The sequence below is a fragment of the Hakea prostrata genome, chromosome 2 (assembly GCF_041222555.1).
Source record: "Hakea prostrata isolate BN-2017 chromosome 2, UWA_Hpros_2, whole genome shotgun sequence".
Lineage (NCBI taxonomy): Eukaryota > Viridiplantae > Streptophyta > Magnoliopsida > Proteales > Proteaceae > Hakea > Hakea prostrata.
Window position 1 is genome coordinate 64,393,378 of NC_142601.1, and position 26,960 is coordinate 64,420,337.

Consider the following 26,960-nt stretch of genomic DNA (forward strand, 5'->3'; position numbering starts at 1 on the left):
CTCACTCCTCGCGTTTAAGACTTGAGAGCAGGACAGAAAAACTACCGAGTGGGTCCAATTCGACGATCAGGATCTAATTGAAGGATTTCCAGTTAAGTTTCTCTGAGCTAAACATTTACTCTTGACGACACAACTGCAGGCGAGAGAGGGAAGCCATTACCAAAGGAAATACCTGAAAAGGAAGTTTCGAGATTGTAAGATCTGTGTTTGCTTTCGAGGAAGGGAGAGGGAGGGGGAGAGAAAAAGAGGGTGAAAAGGCAATCCAAGATGGGTTGCTCGTTTTCAGGTTTGAATGCTCTGTACGACGCCGTTAATGGCGGGGGTGATGTTTGGATCAATGAGAATCGTTTCAGGATTTTGAGACAACTTGGAGAAGGTGGATTTGCATATGTCTACCTCGTCAAGGAGGTTGGGAACGACTCGACTGATGGTGGTGGATTTAGGAAGAAAATCAAAAACACATCTCACGTTTCAGGTTGAATCCGTATACCTTACTAATTTCATGGGTTGTGTCGGTTTTTGTTTGTTTTCACGTCCCAGGAAATTGTTCCTTGTTAATTTCAGGAAATTGTTTGTCAGAATATGGAAATTGTGATCTTGCATGTAATCCACTATGTCGAATCATACGATTGAGTCACATTGGCATCCTCAGAAATGGGTTTTTGTAAAAATCTACTTTGTCGTTTCAGTTTACTATGAGTGCTGAATTGAACTCTACCCTGAAAAATGTGTGGTTTACATGTCTGAAAAGGCACTTCTCTGTTTCATTCATCCAGTGATTGATGTGACGATCTCAAGCACTCCATCCTGGGGGGCTTCTCCCCTTGTTGCTTCAATGATAAATTGGAAATGGAATTTATTTTTATTATTGTTGTAACTTTAAGTTTGAGAGTTCATTGCTCAGAAAGTATGGTTTATTCATAGGCTCTAATGGGGTATTTATAGTATGGTACAATTTCTGTTCCTACTCAAAGTAGGAACAGAAATACAAAACAAGTAGGAATAGAAAAACTAATCCTAGACTGATTAGGAAACTAAAATAGAAAATATAAGAAAACAAGAACATAACTAAAACAGGAGTTTTAAATAGGAGTGCTATTCCAATCCGGAAACGGGAGTCCCTCTCACGAGTCACAACAATATTTACCTGAACTTCTGTTTGCATAGAGCAAATTGCATATGGACTGTGATGAATCCTACAGCTCAGATTAGGTAATTATGGCTTTATGGGAGGAAAGACTGGTGGATGAGCTCTGTTTGCAGTGCCTCCAATTTATGTGGTTGTTCATGAGACCCAGGCCATTATTGTTGGTCTTGAAGCTGCAATCTAACAGGTCTATGTAAGACAACAAATAAGTTAGACTCCATGAATGATGTTGATTACATCAATGGCTGTTAACTTGCACATGGGTGTTGTGATGGATGATCAATCATGTTGGAGGTTCTTCCTCATAGGCTATAATCATCTGCTGTTATGTTCGTGTTCAGAGAAACAAACAGGCAGATTATGCTCCATCTAAACTGTTCATTGGTTTTGGTATGGAAGAATTTGTTCCTTCAATGATTTTCCATCTGAAAACCAGTTTTGTAGTTTTATTTTTTAGTGATCTTAGAGGCTGTAAATATCGTAGATGTTCTTGTTGATTTGGAAAGGGAAGCATTTGGGGGGGGGGGGTTTAACAAAGGAAATGCATTTATAAGTTGCATGTCAAGTGATCTCTTTATTTTTTATTTAAGACATACTTGTTTTCTTGGTATGGAGAGCAGTACCAAGAATGCTGTGTTGTGATTGTGATCCAATAGGCCAAAGAGTTGAGCAAGGAACTCAAGTTCTAAGTGACCTACTATGTGGTGCAGATGATGGTACATATGCAATGAAAAAGGTGTTAATTCAATCCAAAGAGCAGTTAGAGCTGGTGAGGGAGGAGATTAATGTCTCATCTCTTTTCAACCATCCCAATCTTCTTCCGCTTCTTGATCATGCCATAATCGCAGTTAAGGTGATTTTTTGAACTAATTTTCTCCTTTAGTGATTTATATATTTATATATATGCATCAGATTGACTCTATACATGGTTCTGGATTGATGAATTTTCTCCTCTTCAGATGGGAAATGTAATTTGTGAACCCCTCCTCCCCCCAACAAAAAATGAAAAGAAAGAAAGTTGGAGAGTGTAGTTATAGGAATGCAGCTTGTTGCAAGGTCTTAGATTGGTCCTTCATGGAATTTTACTGATTCTATGTTTGTAATGGTTATGATAAATATGGAAATATGATAGTGGCATACTTCTCTGGCACATAGATATATGCCTATTATCGTTCTGTATGCATTTATCTTTTATTCATCTATAAATTTCTTTTTGGGGTGAATGGCTCAACTATAATTATGTCATTTGTTAATTCAAAATGTATAATTAGGTTTAATTTTGGGTGATATTTCACGCCATCAAATCTCTCGATACATAAAGATGCACAAATTAGTTTTCATTTATGACCCATTTGCTTACCATGTGATCAAAATATAAGTACTTGCATGGTTGGATAGGTCAGATCTTCTTTTTTCTTTCCATTGTAAAATGTAAATCTTTACTGCCTGTGAATCTGCTTTGGTTCTTTTAGTTAAACCAATATGCCCTTTTAAACCAACTCTTTCTGTCTATCCCAATTCATCTTTTACGAACAATATATGAAACAGAATAGTGTCATCTTCTTTTGATTCCACATGAAGATGGCACAATTTGAACGTCCCTAGTTGGAACCATGTCAATCTTGAATAGCTTTGGTTGCCACTTCTCTTATTTATCCGTTCAGTTATTGGCTGTGGCAATTAACAAAAGTACCTCCAAAATGGAACTGATGCTGAGTATAACCATCTTAATTCTTGACCGTAGAACTTCTGCTGTGATTCATTAAGTACTTTAGTCAACTTATGTCTCAAATTCTTATGATTATCTTATGATTGTGTTTACTTACTGCCCTTTTCTGTCTGTTGATTTTCATAATTTACCAATGACTTCTCTCTTCTATCCTTTCACTGGAAGTCCAATCTGTTTAAGGGATGCCAACCTAATGTACATTTTGAATAAATTTTTACTTCTATTTAGTATTTACTAGTTTAGACAATACAGGATTGATGGTTAGGGGTTTTAGTTTCTTTCCCTCACTTGGTCCCCCCCCCCTTCTTTCCTCCAAGTTTTGATTTAACTTGTTGCTTGAGTCAAGTTCTTATTATCACTAATGATTCCAAGGTGGATTTGAAATCTTATCTGTGTTTGAAGTGGATAATGGCCAGCTGGTGTGGATCTCAGAGTAGCTACCTAGTGAGCTCCTAGAGCTGATCCAGAAAGACAAACTCCATGTGTGTTGCAGGTTGTAATTTGGTATTTTTCCCCATTTAGGACAATGGTGAGGAGGTAATACGTCCCTTGGGGGGAGGGGCGTTGGATGGGTCGGGTTATAGGAGGCTGCTATTTTGTATGGTTTCTCCCTAGTTGCTGCAGAATCACTTGATTGGTTGGACTGGCATGCTAGACTTTGGAAGCCCAGACTCAAAAAGAGCTGGTTTAATGGTCTCTGGCCCAATAAGAGTTGGAATTAGTTAGTTTTTGTAGTATTTATTATTTTCGAGTATTATTTGTTTAAGGTTACCTATGTAGGAATTAGAATTTGAGTTGAACTTTTTTTTTTTAAGTTTCATAGTTCAATGAGGATACTCGCTATTTTTCTCTAAATAAAAGCTTGTAACCCAGCAACAGATGGAGATAATTGAATAGAAGTTTGAGAGTGCTATTTGAGCAGTGTGTGTGCTTGTGTGATATCTTTCTCCTTTCCCTGCAGCTTCCCCTTCACCCGATGGGTCTGCCTTTTATTAATACAAAGCTTCTTTATTAGAAAAGGTTGGTTAGGAATTCTTCTCTCTGTATATATAATATATTTAACTGTAAGTTGAAACCCTGAATGGTATTAGATAGTTAGGAATCAAAAGAACCTGAGTTTTCAATGCTCTGAAGAGCCAGTGGTTGGATTGCCTATATTTTTCCTCTCTCCTTCTGCATCAAGTCTCCTCCCTTTTTCATGCAAGAACCTTTCTTTTATACCTGATCTATTTCTTAATGTTTTCTTTCACTTTTCTTCCCATTATTCTTTCTTTCTTCTTTAGTCCTGCTGTACCCCTTTTTCCTGAACTGATATCAGAATACTATTTTACTTCACATCATCTTTGTTAATCACTATTTAGACCTGAAACTTGGTTTTATACTGTTGGCATCACTCTCTTAGTTTCTGTCATATTTTCTTCATCAGTTAAATGACTGTTTATATAGCATACTATTTTTTTGTCCAGGGCCCCCGGGGGGGGGGGGGGCTTCTCCTGCACTGGCTATTGCATTACATAAAACTTGTTTAAAACATTATTTTCCCCCTTGTTATGCAGTATTTGGGCAGTACTTGGCAGCAGTGCCAAGAGAAGAAGAAGAACTTGGGAATGTTACTTTATGAATTTCAGAATTCATAGTTTTTGTCTAGGAATCATAGCCTCATCAAGAATCTGATCCCCACTCTGCTTTGGAGTTCTATCTATGGTATAATGGTAGGTGTTGGCATTATAGTTGTCAAGGCGACAAAGTGAGGCAAGGTGAAAGACTGAAAGAGGACAATGAAAACCAAGGCAACAAGGCGACATGATGTTGCCTTGACCCATAAAAGAGCCAGGGTGACAAGGTGTCACCTAGGCGATGCTTAGGCGATGCCTTGACAACTATGGTTGGCATGGCAGGAGTGTGTGTGTGTGTGTGTTATAATCACTGCTAAATTACTGCAGTGATGACAGTTTTCTTTGCTGTTCTCATGTCACATTTATTAATTGATTTTTGATTGTTGACATCTGAAATCCATTGCATTTATATGTATCCGGATTCTGTTATTGTTGGTATCGAATTTCCTGTTGACTGTTTTGTTAACTAATCCTGCATTTAAAATGTCATCAATCAGGATCTTGTATATCTTGTTTTACCATAATGACATGTGCCACCATATTTCTTATCCCATGGGAGTTGTCAGACTTCTTTTGGTTGATCTAATTTATGCCCTCATAATTTATCCAGGGAACACATGAAGGATCCTGGAATCATGAAGCTTACTTGCTATTTCCAGTTCATTTAGATGGAACTTTGCTGGACAATGCTAATGCTATGAAAGAAAAAAAACAGTCCTTTTCCACAATGGATGTACTTCAGATATTCCAGCAGGTGACTAGGAATTCTTAAATTCTTTCTTATGCAATTTACTTTTGTACCAGACAATTTCTAAATTTTAACTGTTATCTTTTCTGGCAGAATCATTTTTAAATAACTTAGATGTAGATTTCCTTCTATCTCAAACTAATATTTTGTCCTTGCTTTTGTTGTAATAGCTGCTATTTCAACCAAAGAATGTCATGCTCCCTTTTGTGGATGGAGTTCATCTTTTTTGCATTAGATAGTGTTATTGTGTCTTGAATTTTAGTGCCCAGTTACAAAAAATGACCAGCTTGACATTCTTTGATGGCCACCTGAATGGATCTGCAACCTGTTTGAACGAGTATTTATGTGCCTTATCGATTCTTGTAAAATATGTGTGAGATTTGGGGGTTTTTTGGCTTAGAGTTGTGGGCGAGAGCTTGCGGGGTTAGGTTTTTCTCGAGAGACTTCTATTTGACTGCCTTCCATTATATCGTGCATCTTCAGCTTTGCCCCATGACCATAGCACGTTGCATTGGCGTGTTTACCACATTGAATCTTTGTCATCTTGCTCTGCTTCTGTTTCTGTTCGGATTCTCTTTGGTTCTCATTCTGACAGATAATATCTCATTTTCAATATAACGTTACTACTCACCATATGCTGAATTGCCTGTTTAAGGCTCTGGCTATGAACTTGACTTCTCAAGGCTCTGTCCGACCACTGGACTTGCTGATGGATCCTTTTCAGATTAACAGTAGGTTTCAGAATCATAGGAACAGGAATCTCAAGAGTGATAGAAACAACCAGTGACAACTTCAGATCCAGCTCAGATCATACCAAACTTTGGTCAATTGCAGGGATAAGAAAGAGGTTAAACCCGTATGATCTAGCAGTGGTCCAGTGGGGAGAAATAGAAAAACTTGGTTCCAGAAATTAGCGACTAACAGGAACTACCAGTCTACTGGACAGATCTGGGATGCCTGACCAATCCTTAAGCTGTTGATTGGTAAGGCCTATTTGGTTTTCTTCTTCTTAAGGGGCAAGTTTAAAACTCTCCTGCACCATGATGCCTTGAGTGTCGATTCCAGACCAGACTGAGGGAAAAAAGGAAAAGCAAAAGAGGAAAAGAAGTGTAGGATTCTACTAAGAGTCCAATTAGAGTTTGTATTGGAGTTAAATTAGAGTTTGTATTCATGTAAAATTCTATTCCTTGTAATAGTCTACTTTCCACAAGGCTTGAGATCATGGATCAATAAGCCATTCTACCAATTTCATATTTCTTAACATGGCATCAGAGCCTAAGTTCGATTAGGGAAGAAAAAGAGAAAAAATTCTCGGTGAGGAAAACCTACCTCCATTACCGAGACGTCTCTCCAAGCAGCCATCGCCCTTTTTTTCATCTTTGAAAAAGAAAAAAGAAGAGAAGAAGAACCATCACCGCTGCAATTATACCATCACCGCTGCATCTCTTATCGAGTTAGAAGCCACCATCGTAATTCCCTGAATTTTTTTTCAAAAAAACCCATCGTTTTTTTCGGTTCTTCAGTTCCACTGCACCCATCGCAACCCATCTCCTTTTTTCTCTATTCTTCAGTTCCCATTGCACTACAGTGGGTTCGATTAGGGAAGACCAAGAAGAAAAGGAAAGAAGAAGAGAAGAAAGAGAAGAAACACCATCGCTGCTGCTTATCGCTACTTGCTGCATCTACCGCCTCAATTCGAGAAGAACAGTAACAGAAAAAAGTAGAAGAGAAACTGCTGCGCCACCATCGCCATCACGTTCCCCTTTGCTTTTGTTCTCATCGACTCTCCGGCTTTTGGGACTTCAGGAAGAAGAAGAGAAAACGAATCAGACAGCCTATGACGATGGCTGAACCAGGTAAACAATAAATCTTGGTCGAACCATATTTTGGTTCTCTCTAAATTTAGACCAAATCATATTTAAACCATATTTTGGTTCTCTCCAAATTTAGACCAAACCAGACCATTGCATATTTGGCCAAACCATATTATTATTATTTTCTTTCTTCTAATCTACTATTCTGTTAGAGAGAGAGAGAGAGAAAATAAAATAAAATAATAAGGAGATTTGATCATATCATTGTTTGGCTCTATTGCATTTTGCGACGTTTTAGTTTTTTTTCAAAAGGTGAAGACTAAAGAACTGCAGACAATTTTTTCAACATGGCCACTATCGATGGTACTACTGCTCCCACCGGCCCTGAACATTACCCCACTTTTCATCCTCTTTCGGTAAGATTTGATGGGACAAATTATTTGATTTGGTCCCGATCTGCTTACTTGACTATTGCTGGAAGAGGATTTGTTGGATACATTACGAGCACCACTATCAAACCTACTACCACAGGCGTTTCACAGGATAAATGGATCTCGAATGACTCTCTTATTATGTCATTTCTCTTGAATTCCATGATTCCAAATATTGCCCGTGGATATTTATTACTTGATACTGCTGCCCAAATCTGGAAGGCTACTATTAAAACATATGGACAGTTGGGGAATGATGCACAAGTTTATGAGCTACGAAAGAAGCTTCATGAGACTACCCAAAAGGAACTGACTGTGGCCCACTATTATGCTGAGTTGCGATCTCTTTGGCAAGAGTTGAATCATTATGGGGATTATCACCCCACTAATCCAGATGATGTGGCGACTTATAAGAAGCACATTGATAAGATTCGAGTATATGACTTTTTGGCAGGTTTGAACGTGGAGTACGATCAGATCAGAGTATAAGTCTTAAGTCGTTCTCCCTTTCCTACACTAGAATAGTCTTATGCTTTTGTTCGGTGTGACGAAAGTCGTCGATTAGCCATGCTTCATACTCCTATTATGGAGAAATCAGCTTTACAGTTTGTTCGCACTAAATCTGATCCAGCTAAGGAGATTGTCAAGTGCGAGCACTGTCATAAACCATATCATACCAAGGAAAATTGTTGGAAACTACATGGGAAGCCTGTTGATTTTGAGCAAAAACGAGCACAAAGAAAGGGAAAAACCAAAGGCTAATCTTTCTGAGACAGTTTCCACCACACCCTCTGCAGACATTGGTTTTTCACAGGAAGAGTTCGCTACTCTGCGACGTATTCTGCAGTCTTCTATTGCCGGTACAGCCTCAACCACTGCTTCCTCTACTACCAATACCAACTCCTACCTTGCTACTTCAGGTAAAACTTTTACAGGCTTTCAAGCTTCTTCAGTTTCTACTCCTTGGATCATTGATACAAGAGCCACAAATCATATGACAGGTTTATCCACCTTTTTCTTACAATATTCTCCAACTTCTGGAAAGGATAAAGTTGAATTGCGGATGGTTCCTATTCTTCCATTGCTGGAAAAGGAACCATTCAGCATTCTCCATCACTTTCTTTGTCTAAAGTTTTACATGTTCCCTCTTTCTCTACTAACTTGCTCTCTATCAGTAGTCTCACACATGACTTGAATTGTAAAGTGACTTTTTTTCCATCTTACTGTGTCTTCTAGGATCTGGTCACGGGGAAGGAGATTGGATGTGGTAAACTAGACAATGGACTTTATTTGCTCGAGCCGATTGGAGAATCTACATCTGCTTTGACTACATCTTCTAATCCGGTCCATTCGGTAATATCAGACCTTCATCAGTGGCACCGTAGGCTAGGGCACCCCCCTTTAGGAACTCTTAAGAAAATATTTCCTAATTTGGTTTCTTCTTGTAATGAGGATAATTTTTTTTGTGAAGCCTGCATTTTTGCGAAGCAGACTCGTTCTACTTATTTACCTTCTCTTAATCAAGGTAAAAAATTCGATCGAAATGAACATTTCGACCTTTTAAAAGGTCGAAATTTCGAGGTTTCGGTCGAAATTTCAACCGAAACTGGATACTTTTTTCCTGATTCTTGAAAACTCAATTTCGAGCCTCAAATGCACTCAAATTGATTTGGATTTTTGCATACTAGCTATTTCAAGCATAATAAACACTATAATAAGTTAATAACTACTAGTTTACTAAAAAACTACTGAAAATGTAACATCCATTCATCCAACATTCCAAGTATATAGTACATGAATCAGAGAAGAAGCTGTATTGTTATTACTTACAAGTTACAACTTACAAATTACAAGTCTATTCTATTCAAGCCTCAAGGTCTCCCTCTTCCGTCTGCACCCCATACAAATGACAATATAACTCCATGATGTTTGCCCCCGCCCCATATAGTTTTGGACATAGTAAAAAACTGCACCTCGTATGTGGCCTCATCCACATGCATAAGATTCCCCTAACGGTGGGAAGTTGTGAATCTCCAAAGGCTGGTGGTGGTGGGCCTTGTGGTTGTGGAATAGTGTGGAAGATCTGCTCAACAAATGAAAGACCACCACCTTTGGCTCTCGGGACTAGGAGAAGGATAAGGATGCGATAAGGTCGCGGTGGCTGACTCCGATAATCGACAGTGGGAGGGACACCATAAGCTTTATAGGCCGCTCGATAACCATAAGGCTCCAGTCGTGGCTGACTGGCCTGACCCTGAATCTGATAGCTAGGAGGGACACCATATGGTCCATAACCATAAGGACCATAACCATAAGTCGACTCGGTAGAACCAATACTCTCCACGGCGGTATCATATGAGGACTCTGCGCAGGCCTATGCCATCCGGATCCTGCGGAGGTGGAGGAGTCTCTACCATCATCAATGCTCATCGATCTCATAGATCCCACCAAGCTCTCGGCATCGGATGGACGGTAGGACCCATATGATGGCGTGTCCTCTGTGCTCCGACCATCTTTGTCTCCCCCTTCCCCTTCCTCGAATATGTAGAGGAAACATTTTTGCCTCGAGATGCGGCTCCGGTATGGTGCCGAATCTTGTGTCGCATGGGTGAACCGACTCTCTCCTGTGAATCTCGGTGGTCGTCCCCCCCCCCCTTGACTCTCACGTCCGGCGGGTGGTAGTGGTAGTGGTCTCTCCCCTAGGATCGGCTGAATCCCGATCACGAGGTCCCACACCCTCCTCATCCCCTCCATCATCACCATCACCGTCATCATCACCACCATCGTCGTCATCGCCGGAGGCTCGAGTCACCTCATCCTCGGTGTCGGACCGAGAAAATCAAATCCTTACTGCGGGTGGATGCACTAGGGTGTGGCACGAAGGGACGGGCGGGCTTTGCATGTGGCCTCCCCCTCTGGGCCATGAAGTCCCCCACATCAGCCCCCATCTCCTCTGCAATCTGACTATTGGGAAGACCTCCATCCTCATCCAGCAATCCGTCTCCACTATCCCTGATCCAATCAACTCTTTGGGTTATCATCATCATCCATCTCAAATATGTCGGCCAACTCGATATTGGTGCTCTCTCTGTCCATCCCTGTCTAATATGATCCTCTCTCGGTCTCGTATTATAGTGTAGGTAGACAAGGTCCTCTGAGACGCTTCACACCCAATCGGTTGCGCCTCTTGAGTGAATGAGGCTGAAGGTGCTCCAATTTTGCTCACAACCGGTGGCGAACATGTTTGGGAGAGCACTTTGCTTGCAATCCTACTCAAGTTGTGTGAATCACGTCCAAATTGCGACCACCACTCAGCTGCATCAAGCATAGACTCCAAGTCATTTTAATACTTAAATAACTAAATTAAAGATAGAATATAATAATTAAATGTATAATGAAATAAATGAATGAACTTACCCGCGAGGGCGGTTTCCCGTCCCGATACGGCCACGACACGACCAGAAGCTCCCGGTGGCATCCCTAAAAGCCTTTATCTAATATATAAAGAGAAAAAAACAATAACTAGTTAGTAGTTACTAGGTTAATGACTTAGTATAAAACTACGAATTGTGAATATCAAATGATTTTAATCACTATCTCACCTCCATAAGGATGACTGCTTGTTTAGCTGTATTCGGTTCGAACTTCTCCACTACAATTTGGACAGCATCCATCAAATCTTGCCTCATCCCAAGATTGTCCTTGTAATGGTACTTGGGATTTAAATAGTATGTTGTGTAAGAAAAAGTATGTCATAAAAGGGAATAGTTAATGCTTAAGCCTTAATAGTGTGATAACATAATGAAAATTAAATTAAATTCTTAAGTCACTTAAGTACTTAACAACTTAACAACTCACCAGCCTTATGCAGTGGATGCTGCAACATAGACTCCCATCTACTGTTGATGATTTGAAGGACTTTCTTGTTGCCGCATGGGTGGACCTAAGCAACTTGCTGCTTCATCCTATCTCTTGAAGCAAATATGTGTGCTAGAGTAGGTTTTCTTTGCTTTGATCTACCATCCTCAACACATTCACCACGAGGCTCAAGCATCTTCACTACTATCCTCACATTGTGCAGAAACTCTCATCAAGGATTGTCAACTGAGCTCTCCTTCCTCCCACTGATGAAGAACCCTCCCGGTTAAACCACTCCTCTGATGCAAACATACTCCTAAGGCCAGTCTTCCTACTCTCAAAGCTCTGCAGTGCTATCCAATTAGTAGCAAATCTGGTTATGCCTGGCCTCACTAACTCACCTTGACACTTGTCCCTCATCATCCTTAATGCATAGGTGTGGTTATATATGAAGGTGCTAACATGTCGAGCTTGGTCCACCGTATTCTTCACAAGCTTGACCTTTCCGATCTCCTTCAACATTAAGTCAATGCGGTGAGCAGCACAAGGAGTCCAAAAAGCCTATATCTGTCCATCCATCGAGGCATCAAGCTATCAATACAAAGTTATAAAGTGTACATGTATATGTGTAATGTAAATATATGTATTTACAAATGAAAATTAATACTATATGTTTAGACCTTAGATACCTGGAGTTCTCTTGCATATTCAACCCAGCTTTCTTGTAGTTGGAGCCATTATCGATCACAATATGAACTACATTTTCCACTCCAACCTCCTTCACCAGTTGCTTCAAGTAATTTGTAAATGTATTTTGCATCCTTCTTCTCACCGGATGCATCTACGACTTGAGGAACACTTGTCCTCCCATCACAATTCAACATGAAATTGATGATGGACTGTCCAGTGGGACCAGTCCAACCATCGGCCATCGAGTCACTCCATAATGATTCCACATGGGCTTTAATCCCTTAATGTATTCATTTATGTCCTCTTTATGCTTAGGCAAATACACATTATATATCTCATATGGAGTGGGGCCACCGTACACCACTCCCGGCCACCGCTATCTCGCCTCAATCATATCTCTGTAGTAGGGCCCCTGAGAGCTGTATGTCTTTGGAACACTATGGTAATGCGCCCATTTGGAGAAAGCCATCCCCACTTTCTCCTTCACACTCCCCCATAAGTGCTTCAACTTTCTCCTGTTTATGCTCAGGCCTCACAAATAGGGCCGGATCATTGCGAAGAATCTCAAGATCCGGATCTATAGGATGTGCTGAGGAAGCTCAACCCCTTGTAGGGGGCCCGTGGGATAGGAGCCTCTTGCCTGACACTCTGAGACCTCCTCATAGGGACTTGGGAGCCACCTATGCCTCCCATACCTACTGGCTCTCTAGAGGACCTACAACCCAGACCCCTCTGTTGCCTCCTGATGTCATCAATCCTCTGTTGCTCCCTACTCATCATCATTGCCCTCCTCAGCTGATCGGCCTCTGGATCGGGGTCACCGTCTCTCTGGCTCATCCCTACCATAACCCTCGGGATGCGGAAGGTCATCTAAGCGAGCATCCTCGAACTCATCCCTCTGTGTTCTCTTCTCTTTCCTCTTTTGCTTTCCACCACTAATATATGAGGCCATTGCCTTCTTGACCTCTACAGGCACCTTTGGGCACCCTGTTACATCCTTGTTGCCACCAGTTAGATGCACCTTCAATCTAGTGGCCCCACCTCCTCTTATTTGTTTCTTGCAGTAATTACACTCACTCTTCCTCTTATCAGCTGTCAGTGGCCTCCCATGATCCCAAGCTATGTCTGACATCTTTAAAATAGAGTGCCTGATACAAGAAACACACACTAAGTATCTTGAAAAGCTCCACAATATGCTCCAAAAATGACATACATGCTTCTAATAATAACCTCCTATTTTTAAATATAAAAAAAAATATGTATAACTATATAAGTATTTTTTAATATATAAATAATTTTAAAATATATAAAATACACACTATCTTAAAAATATCCACAACATGCTCAAAAAATTGCATACATGCTTCCACTAATACTCTCCTATTTTTAAATTTAAAACAGAAATTAATTATTTTTTTAATATTTAAATATTTTTTTAATTATTTAAATATATATTAAATACAGTAAAATTACATAATTAACAGAAAAAAAATTAATTCAATACCATCACAGCAATATGGTGTCTCAACTCTCACATACATCCATTTGAAGCTTATACATGTACTATACATAAACATTTTTAACAATATACATAATTTAGTAAATAATTTTTAATAACAGAAAAATAAAAAAATAGTAGGAAGAATCAAAAAATAATTCTGACACTACAAATTCATAGATCATCACTCTAAAGTAAACATATATATATTTGGAAGCAATCTAACATGATTTAAGGCACAAATGAAACAAAAATAAAAAAATGAGGAAGTTGGTTACTCACCTTGCAAGATTTGAGAAAATGCACAAATGGAGGAGCAAATCAAGTGTTTGAAGGAAATGGAATACTAGAAATTAGGTGTAGAATGGCATAAAAGCAAGAGAAATGAGCAAAAAATGCAAAATCAAGTCGAAATCTCCTGGGCGATATCGCTCGAAACAGTCGAAACTGACGGTAGGTTGAAAATGAGCTCGATTTTGGGTATTTTATAGCCTACGCAAGTGTCGTTTCGGCCCCATATGGTATCGGGCGGAAATTTCGACTCGGTCGCGAAACGAAATGGATACTTTTCGTGCCTACTACTAAATTTCGTTTCGAGTTGGATTTTTGCAGGCATTTCGATCGAAATTTCGACCATTTCGACCATTTCGATCGAATTTTCTTCCATGCTCTTAATAATAGAAAACCTATTCCTTTTATGCTAATTCATACTGATGTGTGGGGTCCCTGCCGATGTGTGTCTATTACTGGCCATAGGTACTTTGTTACTTTTATTGATTGTCACTCTCGTTCTATATGGATTTATCTTTTAAAACAAAAAAAAGGAGATTTTTCGATGTTTTCGTGATTTTCATAATATGATTAAAACTCAGTTCAATGCCACTGTGAAGATCCTTCGCAGTGACAATGGCACAGAGTATATTGATGGTGAATTTTAAAGATATCTCTCTGACTCTGGCATAATACATTAAACCAGTTGCGTTGATACGGCTGCCCAAAATGGGGTTGCCGAAAGGAAGAATTGGCATCTCTTAGAGATAGCCCGTTCCATTATGATTGCTATGAATGTACCTGACCAATACTGGAGTGATGCTATACTCACTGCTTCTTACCTTATGAATAGGATGCCTAGTAGAATACTTGGTTTTAAATGTCCTAATGAGATTCTTCAGGGAGCCTCTTCTTTTTTTATTCCCCTAAAGGTTTTTGGATGCGTGTGTTATGCCAGAATCACAGCCCACCAGAGTAAGCTGGCTCCCCGTGGCCTATGCTGCATATTTTGGGGGTATTCTGCTACTCAGAAAGGGTAAAAATGTTATCATCCTCCCTCCAGAAAAACCATTGTATCCATGGATGTACTTTTTCATGAGTTTTGCCCTTACTATACACCTCTCCAGGGGGAGAGTCCTAGAGGAGAGGTGTTCTTTCCGACTCTAGATCTTCCTATCACACACCAACACAACTTAAGAGTCCCGGAAGAGTTTCTTGACCAGGGGGAGACTTCGGCCAGTATACCTGAGGACTCTAATCCTCCCCCTTCGATTTCTGAACCATGTGAAGAACCTAGCCAGGGGGAGGCCACTCTTGTGAGACACACTGTTGGGGTCTTTCAAAACTAGATTGATCAGAATAAGGAGGTGCAGACTTATCAGAGGACAAAATACAATCGGCTAAAGCAGGTGGAGAAAGGTGATACGTTACCACTTCGAGCCTCCCGCTCAGAATCGGATTCTACCGAGGTATCTTCTTCCGATCTTCCTATTCTTGTTAGAAAAGGGGTCGGATCTTGTACTCAACATCCCATAGCTAAATATGTTTCTTATAACTCTTTGTCTGACTTCTACTGTGCTTTAATATCCTCTCTGTCATCATGTATCTGTTCCTAAAAGTTGGCAGGAAGCCTATGCTGATAAGAGATGGAAGGAAGCTATGGTAGAGGAAATGCAGGCAATGAAGAAAAATGACACTTGGGAGCTGGTTACACTTCCTCCAGGAAAAAACCAATGGGCTGCAAATGGGTATTTGTGGTTAAATAAAATATGGATGGATCAGTCAACAAGTTGAAAGCTAGATTAGTTGCAAAGGGGTTTACCTAGACCTATGGGATTGATTATCAGGAGACCTTTGCCCCTGTTGCGAAACTAAATACTGTCAGAGTTCTGTTGTCTGTAGTTGTGAACAAACACTGGAACTTGCACCAACTAGACGTAAAGAATGCCTTTTTACATGGGGAGTTAGCAGAAGAGGTCTATACAGAAATCCCACATGGTTTTTCCGATGACAATACTGCAGGGAAAGTCTGTCGGTTGAATAGGTCAATATATGGGTTAAAACAATCTCCTAGATGTTGGTTTGGACGCCTTCTGAAGGCAATGACTTCTATTGGGTACAAGCAAAGCAATGCTGATCATACACTATTTGTCAAGAAGTCAGGTACTAACATCACAGTTCTCATTGTTTATGTAGACGATATTGTCATCACAGGGAATGATGGTGAAGAAATTCAAAAGTTGAAAGACTTTCTTGGCAGAGAGTTTGAAATTAAAGATTTAGGGAAGTTACAGTATTTCTTAGGGATTGTGGTGGCTCGATTAAAGAAATGTATATTCCTATCCCAAAGAAAGTATGTCCTAGATCTATTATCAGAAGTGGGAATGTTGGGGTGTAAAGCAGTTGATACCCTTATTGAAGCTGGAGCTAAACTTAAAGAAAAAGAGGGAGAACCAGTGGACAAAGGAAGATACCAAAGGCTGGTAGGGAAGCTTATTTACTTGTCCCACACCAGGCCAGACATCGCTTATGCTGTAGGGATAGTGAGCCAATTCATGCATGATCCATATTTAGCTCATATGAAGGCTGTTACCATATTTGAAGGGAACTCCTGGAAAAAGAATACTTCCGTCACCCACCGATAATCTAAAAGTAGAAGCATACACTGATGCAGACTGGGCTGGATCTCCAGCCATGAAGTCAATTTCAGGTTACTGTAGTCTGTACCTTTGTTGGAGGTAATCTAGTTACTTGGAGAAGTAAGAAACAGAATGTGGTAGCTTTATCTAGTACCGAAGCTGAATACAGAGCTATAGTTCGTGGAGTTTGTGAGCTACTATGGATGAAAGGCTTGCTGCAAGATATTGGAGTCCAAGTTCCAAACCCTACGATGTTATATTGTGACAATAAGGCTGCTATCAGTATTGCTAATAATCCAGTGCAACATGATCGAACTAAACACATTGAAATTGACAGGTTTTTTGTCAAAGGAAAGTTAGAACAAGGGCTTATCTGCATGCCTTTTGTAAGATCTGGAGACCAAGTAGCAGATGTTTTCACTAAGGGTTTGAAAGAAAGAGATTTCCTTCCTATTGTAGGCAAGTTGGGCATGACTAATATCTATGCATCAACTTGAGGAGGAGTGTAGGATTCTACTAAGAGTCAAATTAGAGTTTGTATTCATGTAAAATTCTATTCCTTGTAATATTCTACTTTCCACTTAATTATAAATAGAGGGCTTGAAATCATGGATCAATAAGCCATTCTACCAATTTCATATTTCTCAACAAGAAGGAACAATATGATGCTCGCCTTTAACTGGAATTGGCATAAAATATGCTCCAAGCTTCTTTGCCTTGCCTTGGTGCCATAACAACTATGATTCTGGACTGGAGTTCTCTATTGAACTTACTGGCACTATCATTTGATTCAAATTCTTTGGAGTTTAGATTTTGTCCTGTAATATTCCTTTATGTGCATTAAGGGTTGGCATTTTCTGAAGTGGGGCATTTAAATCTCACCTTGCACTCTCTCCACCCCCTCCCCTTCTTGGATACTGTGGTACTTCGCAGTTTCTTCGTTTCTAGGTGGATATAAGGATTTCTATATTTTGAATGTTGATTTCAGCTATTTCTTTTCCCTTTATATGACATAGTGGAAGCATGAACAGAGAAGTCAAAAGGAATTCTACTGCTTAAATTGAGAGTAACTCGAAAATTTGAAGTTAACTAAGCTTTAAAGCTGCTGCAGTATTTTAAATTGATAGAGAATTTACTTACTCTTGCTCAAGACACAACAATAATGACAACAACAACAATAAGCTTTGTCCCAACTAAATGGGGTTGGCGCTCAAAACACAATTATCCAGTAACATAAAATAACCTTAACTCCTACTACTAATTAAAGGGAGTAGATTTGATATAGCTGTGATCTATCACAGCCCTCTGTTCTTGGACCTCTATCTGGTCAATTGACCCATCCAGAGCTTTTCATTTCTTTTCTACATGATAAATAGTATGGTTTTACTGCAGAATTCGTTCGTATGGTACAGCAGTAGTGATGTTTTTATTATAGGTAATATTGTTAATTCTGGCATGAACCAGAAGCATGTTTTACCAAAGAATGGTCTGGTGCTGCAGCTTTGTGCAGGATTGAAGCATATGCACAGCTTTGACCCCCCGTATGCACATAATGATGTCAAACCAGGTAATGTCCTTATCACACACAGAAAAGGGCAACCACCTCTTGCCATATTGATGGATTTTGGAAGTGCTCGACCTGCTAGAAAACAAATCCGTTCTCGTCAAGAGGCACTTCAGCTGCAGGTACTATTCTTTCTTATTCTTCCCCCTCCCCCCATTTTCATGCATCAAAAAGCTTGCTCTCATGCATGTCTACTTCTTTTTCGTGGTTGGTTTTGTATCCTAGCATGATGTATTTTACTTCAGACAATTCACTCTGTTCTCGTTATGTTGTTAAAGATTTTACTGTAATGTATCAGGGGGACATTATTATGTGTGCCATGAGGTCCATGACAGGGAGAGTGTCCCTATCGTGGCTAGCTATTTCTTTTGTTCTATTTTATATCTTTCCAACTTAGATTAGATTTCTATTTCCTTGTCAGGCTAGGCTTCTTTAGTTAAACTCAATCTTTTTAGGAATCTTATACTGCAAGGAATTTTCCTCCTACCTTGATTGTAATTGCTTCATGAATACATATGCAGTAGGGACTCTGCCGCTGCTGATCTCCTAAGCATTTTCTTGGTCTTGTGCGGTTACTGGTTTTTAGTTCCTGGTACCAGAGGACTAATGATCAGTTATAATCTTCTTTCACTTTCTGGTTTGATAGTCCTTTCAAGGGCTACTATTGGTTGGGCTGTCGGCAGTCTATGCTGCCTACATACTATTTACATCTTAGTTGATGATGATACAAAGATAAGCTAGGGTTGTCTACCACAACACTCTGCTGATCACGGAGTTTTCAGCCTGCTGCAGTCAAGATATGTGAAGTTCATTGCTATTGGCTTCTGGTCCGGATTTTTTTCTTTTGATATGATCAAGTTCTTAAATTATTCTTCATCTAGCCATTGGATGCTAAACTCTGATTTTGAGGATTAATTACTGCTGTGGAGAGGTATAGTTGACCCCTATTCTTTGGTGATCTAAGCCCCTGGTTTGTTTATATTTTCTTTTTCCTTGGAAGATACTCTCTTTGGGGAAAATTCACTCCAGTATATAGTTGACTCCATTGGATGCTAAACTCTGATTTTGAGGATTAATTACTGCTGTGGAGAGGTATAGTGTTGACCCCTATTCTTTGGTGATCTAAGCCCCTGGTTTGTTTATATTTTCTTTTTCCTTGGAAGATACTCTCTTTGGGGAAAATTCACTCCAGTATCTAGGATTAAATTGGATCTGGGATGAATCCAATCTTTTGGGACTTCATTCCACTCTCCTAGGTTTCCCTTCTACTTTTATGTCAAGGCCATCAGACCTGCTGATCTGATGAGGACAACCAGCCAGGGACCAAGTCGAATCAGCATTAAAGGCCACCTCAAAACATGAAGTAAGGGGGGCCAAAACACTGTTCATGTGAGCAGTGCCAAAAGATTATTGAAAGAACTGTTGCTGCCTCTTCTCAAATCGGATTTTATTGAATGAACTGTTGCTGCCTCTTCTCAAATCGGATTTGGTGTTCAAAGGCCAACCCCTGTGAAGATCCATTGTGCAAACTGCTTCGAGTGGAGTTCTGCGACAAGAAATGAGGATCTAACCCCAGGCCCTCTTCTTTCCCCTTTTTGAGTTTTTTCTGGGTTCCCCTTAAACCCTAAGGCTGCGTTTGTTTGCTGGAATAAAGGTGGGGTGGGAAAAAAGAGGTGGGAAAATTCTTGAAAAAAGTGTAGATTTTTTACTTTTCCCTTAAATCCCAAAATGGTAGATTGTTTGGTTGCTTGGGGTGGGAAAGTGAGAGACAAGTTTCCTTGAGTTTCCTTGATTCAAGGAAACTTGTCTGGTGATGTGGCAACTCAACTTTCCCACCCCAAGCCATTTTAAAACCCCACATATTTGGTGGGACTTTGTGGGAAAGTTGGGAAAAGTAAAAAGTGGGACCCACCACTATCACTTTTCCACAAAACCCTTTCCTTTCCTTTCTTTCTCCCTCACCCCACTACACATGGGACCCACATGTTTTTTTTTCCCACCCCACCTTTGCAAACAAACGCAGCCTAATAGATTCCCATAGGCCCCAGCCTTATTCATCCATTAGAATATCTCCAAAATCCTGTTGAATCATTGACTCCAACAGCTCCATTATTTTCCTATCCAACCCCTAGAAATTTCCCCCTTTACTGAATTCGAACTATTAAACCCTAACTATTTTAATCTAAGTTCCAGAACATGTCACCATCAGTTCTGTCCACAAATAATTTCAGTAACCTCTTTTCAACCTTGTGAAAAGTTACTTTTCAACCATTCTCAAAGACCTATTCTGCCATGTCAATCTATTTTCCAGAAATGTACGAATGGTCAACGTGGTTTGGATTATGTGTCAACAAGTTTGAGCTCCAAGGTAGAAATATTGTAGACAATATCCTCTTTTGCACTGAAGTTGTTCGACACTTCAATCATTTGTTGCACTCTCCTGCAGCACTCATGAAAATCAACTTCCATAAAGCCTTTGATTCCCTTCGATGGGGCTTCATCCTTGACATCCTATCCCATATGGGTTTTTTTCCCTCCTTTGTCCATTGGGTTGACATTTGTATTCCACCCCCTGCTTCTCCATCCTCACTAATGGCTCTTTAGCTGGGTTCTTCCCTCCCGTGTTGGCATCTGCCAACATTGTCCCCTCTCCCTTGTCCTCTTAAGGTGCTCTCTAGAATAATTTAACCCAAAACCAATCAACACCTTGTCTCTCTCATTCCAAGTGCAAAAGTGTCAAACATCACTCATCTTGCCTTTTTGGACGATCTCATGATCTTCTCCAAAGCTTTCCCAGTCTTCCATATCTTCAATTCTTTCCTCTCTCTCTCTCTCTCTTGCTTCAAGCCTCTCTCTGGTCTCTGTGTCAACCTTGAAAATACCTCTTGTTCTTAGTTGGTGTCTCAGATTCCACTAAAGCCTTCCTCCTCCAGCTCTTTGGCTTCACTCTCTTGGCTCCTTTCCTAGCTTCTATCTTGGTCTCCTCTTGATTTCTGGCTGCCTAAACAACCATCATTGCCTTCCAATGCTGGACAAATCTGCAAAAAACTTCTAACTTTGAAAAGGCAAGTTCCTTTCCTTTGCAGGTAGGACTGTTCTAATAAAGTTTGTTCTTCAGTCATCCTACCTCTATTGGTGTGGCATCTTTTGTATCCCCAAAGCAACAATTCGTGCTATTAAGTTCCTTTTCTACACTTTCCTCAAGAAAAGACAAGAATCCTCCTGCTTCCTCCACCCTATCAACTAGGCCTCTGTTTGTCTTCCCAAATCTGAGGGGGTCTAGGCTTTCGTAGGATCTGCAATTACAACACTACTAACTTACTGAAGCTCCTTTTCCTCCAAGAATGGGTCAACTAGGTGTACTCTCATCTTCTAAGATCCAATTCCATTTGGACCATCTCCCTCCCTTCTAATCCTTCCTAGATTTGGAGGAAACTCCTCTTCAGACCCCTTGCTGTCTCAGCTATCTCCACCTAGGTTGTGGATGGTTCTTCCACTGCCTTTTGGCTAGACCCTTAGCACCCTTTGGGCATCTTGTACAACCACTTGGTCCCTGCCAAGTCTATGCCTCTCGTATCCCGAAATCAGCCATGCTATCTAATATCATCTTTGGTTCTTCTTGGATCACCCCCTCCTCTATACCTTTGAGTCTCACTCAAGTTTGGTCCAACCTTCCCACCCCGTGACCTCATCATTTGGGCTCCCTTCCTCCTCTAGATCCTTCTCTACTTCCTCTGCTTGGAACCTTGTTTGCTCCCCTGGTCCCTAGGTCACCTGGCACCCTTTGGTCTAGTTTAAGGGCCATATTATTCCCCACCACTCCCTCACTATTTGGTGTACCTTCTCTCTTTGCCTCCCCACCCAAGCTTTTCTTATCCACCGACACCTCCCAATTAGCACCAACCATGTTCTCTATTGGATGGCCTTGAAGATGTTAACCACCTCTTCTTTTCTGGCCCCTTCTTCCATTCCATTTGGCCTCTTCTTTTCTGGCGCCTTCTCCTGTTCCATTTGGGAGAAAGCCATTATCTCCATTTGGACCTGCTCCAGAAGTTCCTTTTGGGTTTTAGAGGGATTGGTCCTGGTTTTTAGATCCTTTTGGTTCCTCTATTTGTGATTTGGTAGGTAAGTTGGTATTTGGTGCTATGATTTCACTGTGGTGGGAAAGGAACCTCAGAAGATGGATGTCCAAATCTAGATCTATCGACTTGATTTAGAAAGCCATCTGCTTTGATGTCAATGCTTCCCCACCCCCCGTCCTTTATACCCCAAGGAATAGATTGATTGTTGGTACTTGGGGTTTGGGTTCCTCATTTTTTTCCGCCCAATCGGTTGTAATCCTCCCCCCCCCCCCCCCCCTCCATTTTTTATTCTTTCCCTTTTGGAGTTTCTTTGGTAATGAATTACTTATTCATCCAAAAAAAGTTTGAGCACCAAGGTGCAACATGGGCAGATTCTCTGACCCACTCAGAAGACCCTTCCAGTAATTAGAACTCAATAGAAATAATAGGTAAATCTGCCATCAAATTCTCTGTGATCCTCAGTCCAAGGGCTTGGTGATATATCTAGGCTGTATGCCAAGAAGTACAGTTGCAAGTGAAGGTCTTTTACATCAGTGGCATTGTAGATGTAGGAAATACCCAATATCAGCACCAAATTGTGGGATGATTTTGAGGTTTATCTTACTTTTATTATTAGGTTTTTAGTTTACTAGTTTGTTTCAGTAGGAAAATTGTGCTCCTAATTGGAATACTGTTGGAAAATCCTAGTTGGACTTTATATTTTGTTTTATCTATTAGGCTACATACATGTAGTCAGCTCTTGAGAGCTCACACGATTTGAATGAAGAGTAGTTTACTTATGAAATTTTTCCTTCTTTTTTTGGGTTGGGGTGGGGGGTGGGGGAGGGGATAATACTTGTGCAAGTTTGAAATCCTGAGATAGGATAGGTGAGATTTGAGAAGCCCAGAGAGAGATACTCATTCCCTTCCCTGTTTTCTTCCATTGATTTTAAGGTTTTAGGCTTTTCAACTCTTAAAGCTGCCCTATCTGGTCAAAGTTCTTCAAACTTGCTGGAAGTCTGCAAGTTGTTTGCATCATCCTATTAGGCAGTTTTGAGTTGCTGCCAAGATAAATGCCAACCATCCACAGAAGGGGCCAACCCCCATCACGGAATTCGGAAGAAATTAGGTTTTCCAAAGCTTGAAGGCTATCTCTTTTTTCTCTACGACATCCATGCTCATCTATTTGGAGTTCAGTCCTGCATCAAACTGGGACATTCAATCCTATTTGCAGCTTCAACATGTGACTGATTTATGGGATTCAATTTTGACTTATCTTGTTCACTTCTTGGTACCAATTTGAGTTCCCGTTGCTCAATCCTACATCTCTCCTCTCTCTCTGTTTCACTGGCAGTGACCAACTTGATCTTACCTAGGATTAGACATATTCAGGTTCCAGTCTTTCATTACTTGGCGAGTTAGCCTTTATAACAAAGCTTTTACAACAGGGTTCATGACCTCTGTCAGTTTTTGTAGAAAATGCTAATGTCCGTCGCTTGAATCTTATTTTGATGTGTTAACACTGGGTTGTGTAACAACACTGGGCTCCTTTTCAATGACAGTCTGTTGTATGAAACAATCCAGCCTCTCAATCAGTATATTGCTTACTGAAAGATGCTCTGTGTGACACTAATGTTTTCTCAAGATGAAACCCTTGAGTATAATCTGTGCCTCAAATTTTTGAGAATTCTATAGAGGCCTTTGGCTGTCTTTTTTCCCTCAATCAACGGTGTTCTACTCGCCTCCTCTGCCATCTCAGACAGGCATTTGATATCAAGACCAAGCACATAAGCTCCAAATGGGGGCAGATTATCTTTCAGAGACTCCTTCCATGATGATAAACCTTTTGGGAGTCAGAGTCTCTTCAAAATTCTCCGACTTACAATGCGTATGTGAATTGACTATTATCTGGATGAGCAATCACAGATAGACATCTGATATTGGGCTGATGCTCTAGCTCCTAATGGAGGTTCATGAGGCTCCTTCCTGTGATAATTGGTTATCTGGAGTGAAATGCACGCCTGAATTGAATTATTATATAAATAAAATAAAATTAGAAATCAAAAGAAAAAGATACATGTGATTATTGAGTCCTTCCTTCCATCAATCTGAATTCTTCCCTTAACAATGGAGTGGCAATCCTTTCTGACCATTAGACTAGATTCCTCCATTTTTCTTCTTTTCAAAAACCCAAAAGCTTGATGCTAATTAAGTGCAATTCAGCACATTTTCCATCATTGAAATTTAACATAGACTTCACTGTAGGCCCTCTTCCTCGACATACCCAATTCTATTGTGAAGTCCTAACCCAATTTGACCTGGCCGAACTTTCAGTTTATAGCAGATCCTGGTTATTGACTTCTAATTGATTGCCTTCCAATCTATAACCACATTGAGTCCACTTTTCTGGTGCTTTTATAACAGATTACTTTGTTATATGCTTACACCATCTGCTTCCAGCCACACTCTCTGTATGGTGATTGAGAAATGTTTACTTACTACATCTCAAAAGTTTTAACTTTTTCCCTCGTTAGTTTTTCATCTAGATGTTAGTAATATCAGGGTCACCTCTCCATGATCTTGATTTCCCCAATAAAGTCTTGTGACAATAAATGTTGATATTTGTGGTTTACATCTTAAATTTGTTTATGTTGTTGACTGTTGTCTTAGTGTTGATCAAAATGGGATTTCTTTGTAGCATGGATAGAAATGCTTGGAATCTTATGAATGATAATATATGCTCAAACATGTGTAACGGGTCATCTTTGTGTACCTGTGTAGGAATGGGCAGCCGAGCATTGTTCTGCACCCTATCGAGCTCCTGAGTTGTGGGATTGCCCAAGCCATTCAGATATTGATGAGAGAACAGATGTCTGGTCTTTGGGATGCACACTATATGCAATAATGTAAGTGCTAATCCATTTACCTTGCTACATGATTTTTTTTTAATAATTTCCCTCCCTTAGCCAAGGATGGAAGAATTGATATTGGGATGGTCAGACTCAGAAAACAACCACCTTCTTTTGAAAAGTTGATGATCAGACTGTAGTTTGCTCTCATATTAGACAATGACTCACTTTTTCTTTAAATTTGGGTGATATCCCATCACTTAAACATGTGTATGTCAAAACGTACTACAGTGGAAGATTTCAAAAATGAAACAATGACAAGTCACTTTTAAATTATTTTGAGGGTCCTTCAACTTAGAGGGGGGCTTGATGGATGATGATTGAAGTGCTATTGTTTGTTTGTTTGTTTTTTTTTGTGTTTCTTTTTATTTATTTGTTTTTTAATTTATCTCAGTCGTACAGAAGCAGGAACTGAATTCTACCATTACTGATTGACATTCTGAGACCTCTTTTCTTATTCTATATTCTTCCTTGTGCAGGTATGGAGTTTCTCCTTTCGAGTATGCAGTTGGTGAATCAGGGGGAAGCCTACAATTGGCAATCGTAAATGCACAGGTAAAATGGCCTACTGGTCCAAACCCCACATACCCAGAACCTCTCCATCAGTTCGTAACATGGTTGCTCCAGGCCCAGCCAACAGTCCGACCACGAATGGATGATATCACCATTCATGTCGACAAGTTAATCTCCAAGTATTCATGAGCTAGGTCATCGATCCCATATGACTGTAGTTTAGAATGAGAGCTCAAGCAAGCACAACATCGTCCAATTTATTGATTGAGTTGCTTTGTAAGTTAGCGAGTATCTTTATGCTGCTGCTGCTGCTCCGTGTGAAAATTTCGTCTGGGCCCATGCCGAAACACGTTGATAGCTTTGCATGGTTGCTGTTGAATGTGCTATGGTTTAGTGTGTTTCAAATGTGTTAGTACAATTTCTCCTCGAAAGAAAAAAAAAGAGAACCCTAGAACACCATCTTAGTTCTTTCTGAAGTTTTTGTGCTTTCAAATCAGATCATTTCTTCCAGATGAATTTGGCATGTTGGATATGTCAACGTCAACACAAGATCTTTACTTTCTGGTTAGTGAAGTGTAAAGGGAATAAAAGTGAGGCAACAGAACACTAAAAAAGCCTGCCAGAAACAAACAGAGCAAGATTTGCGATAAAAATGACTCAGCTGGGTTTTAATTTGATGCATCTTGGGTCGTGCCATGCTGTGCAGAAAATAACAAAGTCATGAAAAATGACTAGAAGTCCCTTTCAGATTTTCGTGTTTCACTGCTCATCTGATGAAGCTTCGAGTTCTGCAACAAACCCGTGGCCCAATCACAAGTTGCCATAAGAGACCAACCCATGGAGATCGATTAGGTGATGTGGATCGGTGAGTCACTGCTGCCCCCAAATGTCTTGAAAGTCATCTCATCGTGTTCGAGGGTGAAAAGATAAGGACAAAATTAAGCCAAAGGGACAGAGATGTTCAACATGACAGAGCAATTAGGGTTCAACTCACTCACTATGTTATGGTTGTCATGGTTTGGGACCGATTAGAGCCATACAATCTGGATCAAAGGCCGGGCCAGCCCAGCCCAACCCACGTTTGCATATCACTAGCTTGTGGTGGATATTAATCCTGATCTAGGGTTCTATCCACGTGTCACATTTTTACTGGTTCTAAAAATTCTTGGTCCCCAGAACTTGGGTGGATTCAAAAAAGTTTACTTATTTTAGGAAAACAACATTACGGTTCCCACTTGCCTCTGAGGCTTCTTTCATGTTGCACTCACGATATAAATAGATAAGTCGGTATGACTGGTTAATTTCGAACTGGTCAAGGGATAAGAGTTTAGAATCTATCTGTCATATTAGAAGACTTTGCTTTCCCGGTATATTTTTTTTATCATAATATTAAAAAATATATTTATTGAGAGTTTAATTTTTAAAAATGAAATTTAGTCTTAGTGTATGGTAAAAAAGTGTGAGAAAAGCACA

General features: G+C 40.1%; 1 protein-coding gene across 1 annotated transcript; it reads left to right on the plus strand.

Annotated features, from left to right (window-relative positions):
* Positions 1–26,848, plus strand: LOC149025695 (uncharacterized). Its single transcript, XM_089145897.1, has 6 exons — positions 1–475; positions 1,858–2,000; positions 5,103–5,246; positions 17,941–18,126; positions 24,847–24,971; positions 25,454–26,848. The coding sequence occupies exons 1-6, from the start codon at positions 268–270 to the stop codon at positions 25,674–25,676; spliced, it is 1,029 nt and encodes a 342-aa protein (XP_089002023.1). The 5' UTR covers positions 1–267; the 3' UTR covers positions 25,677–26,848.
* The last annotated feature ends 112 nt before the right edge of the window (positions 26,849–26,960 follow it).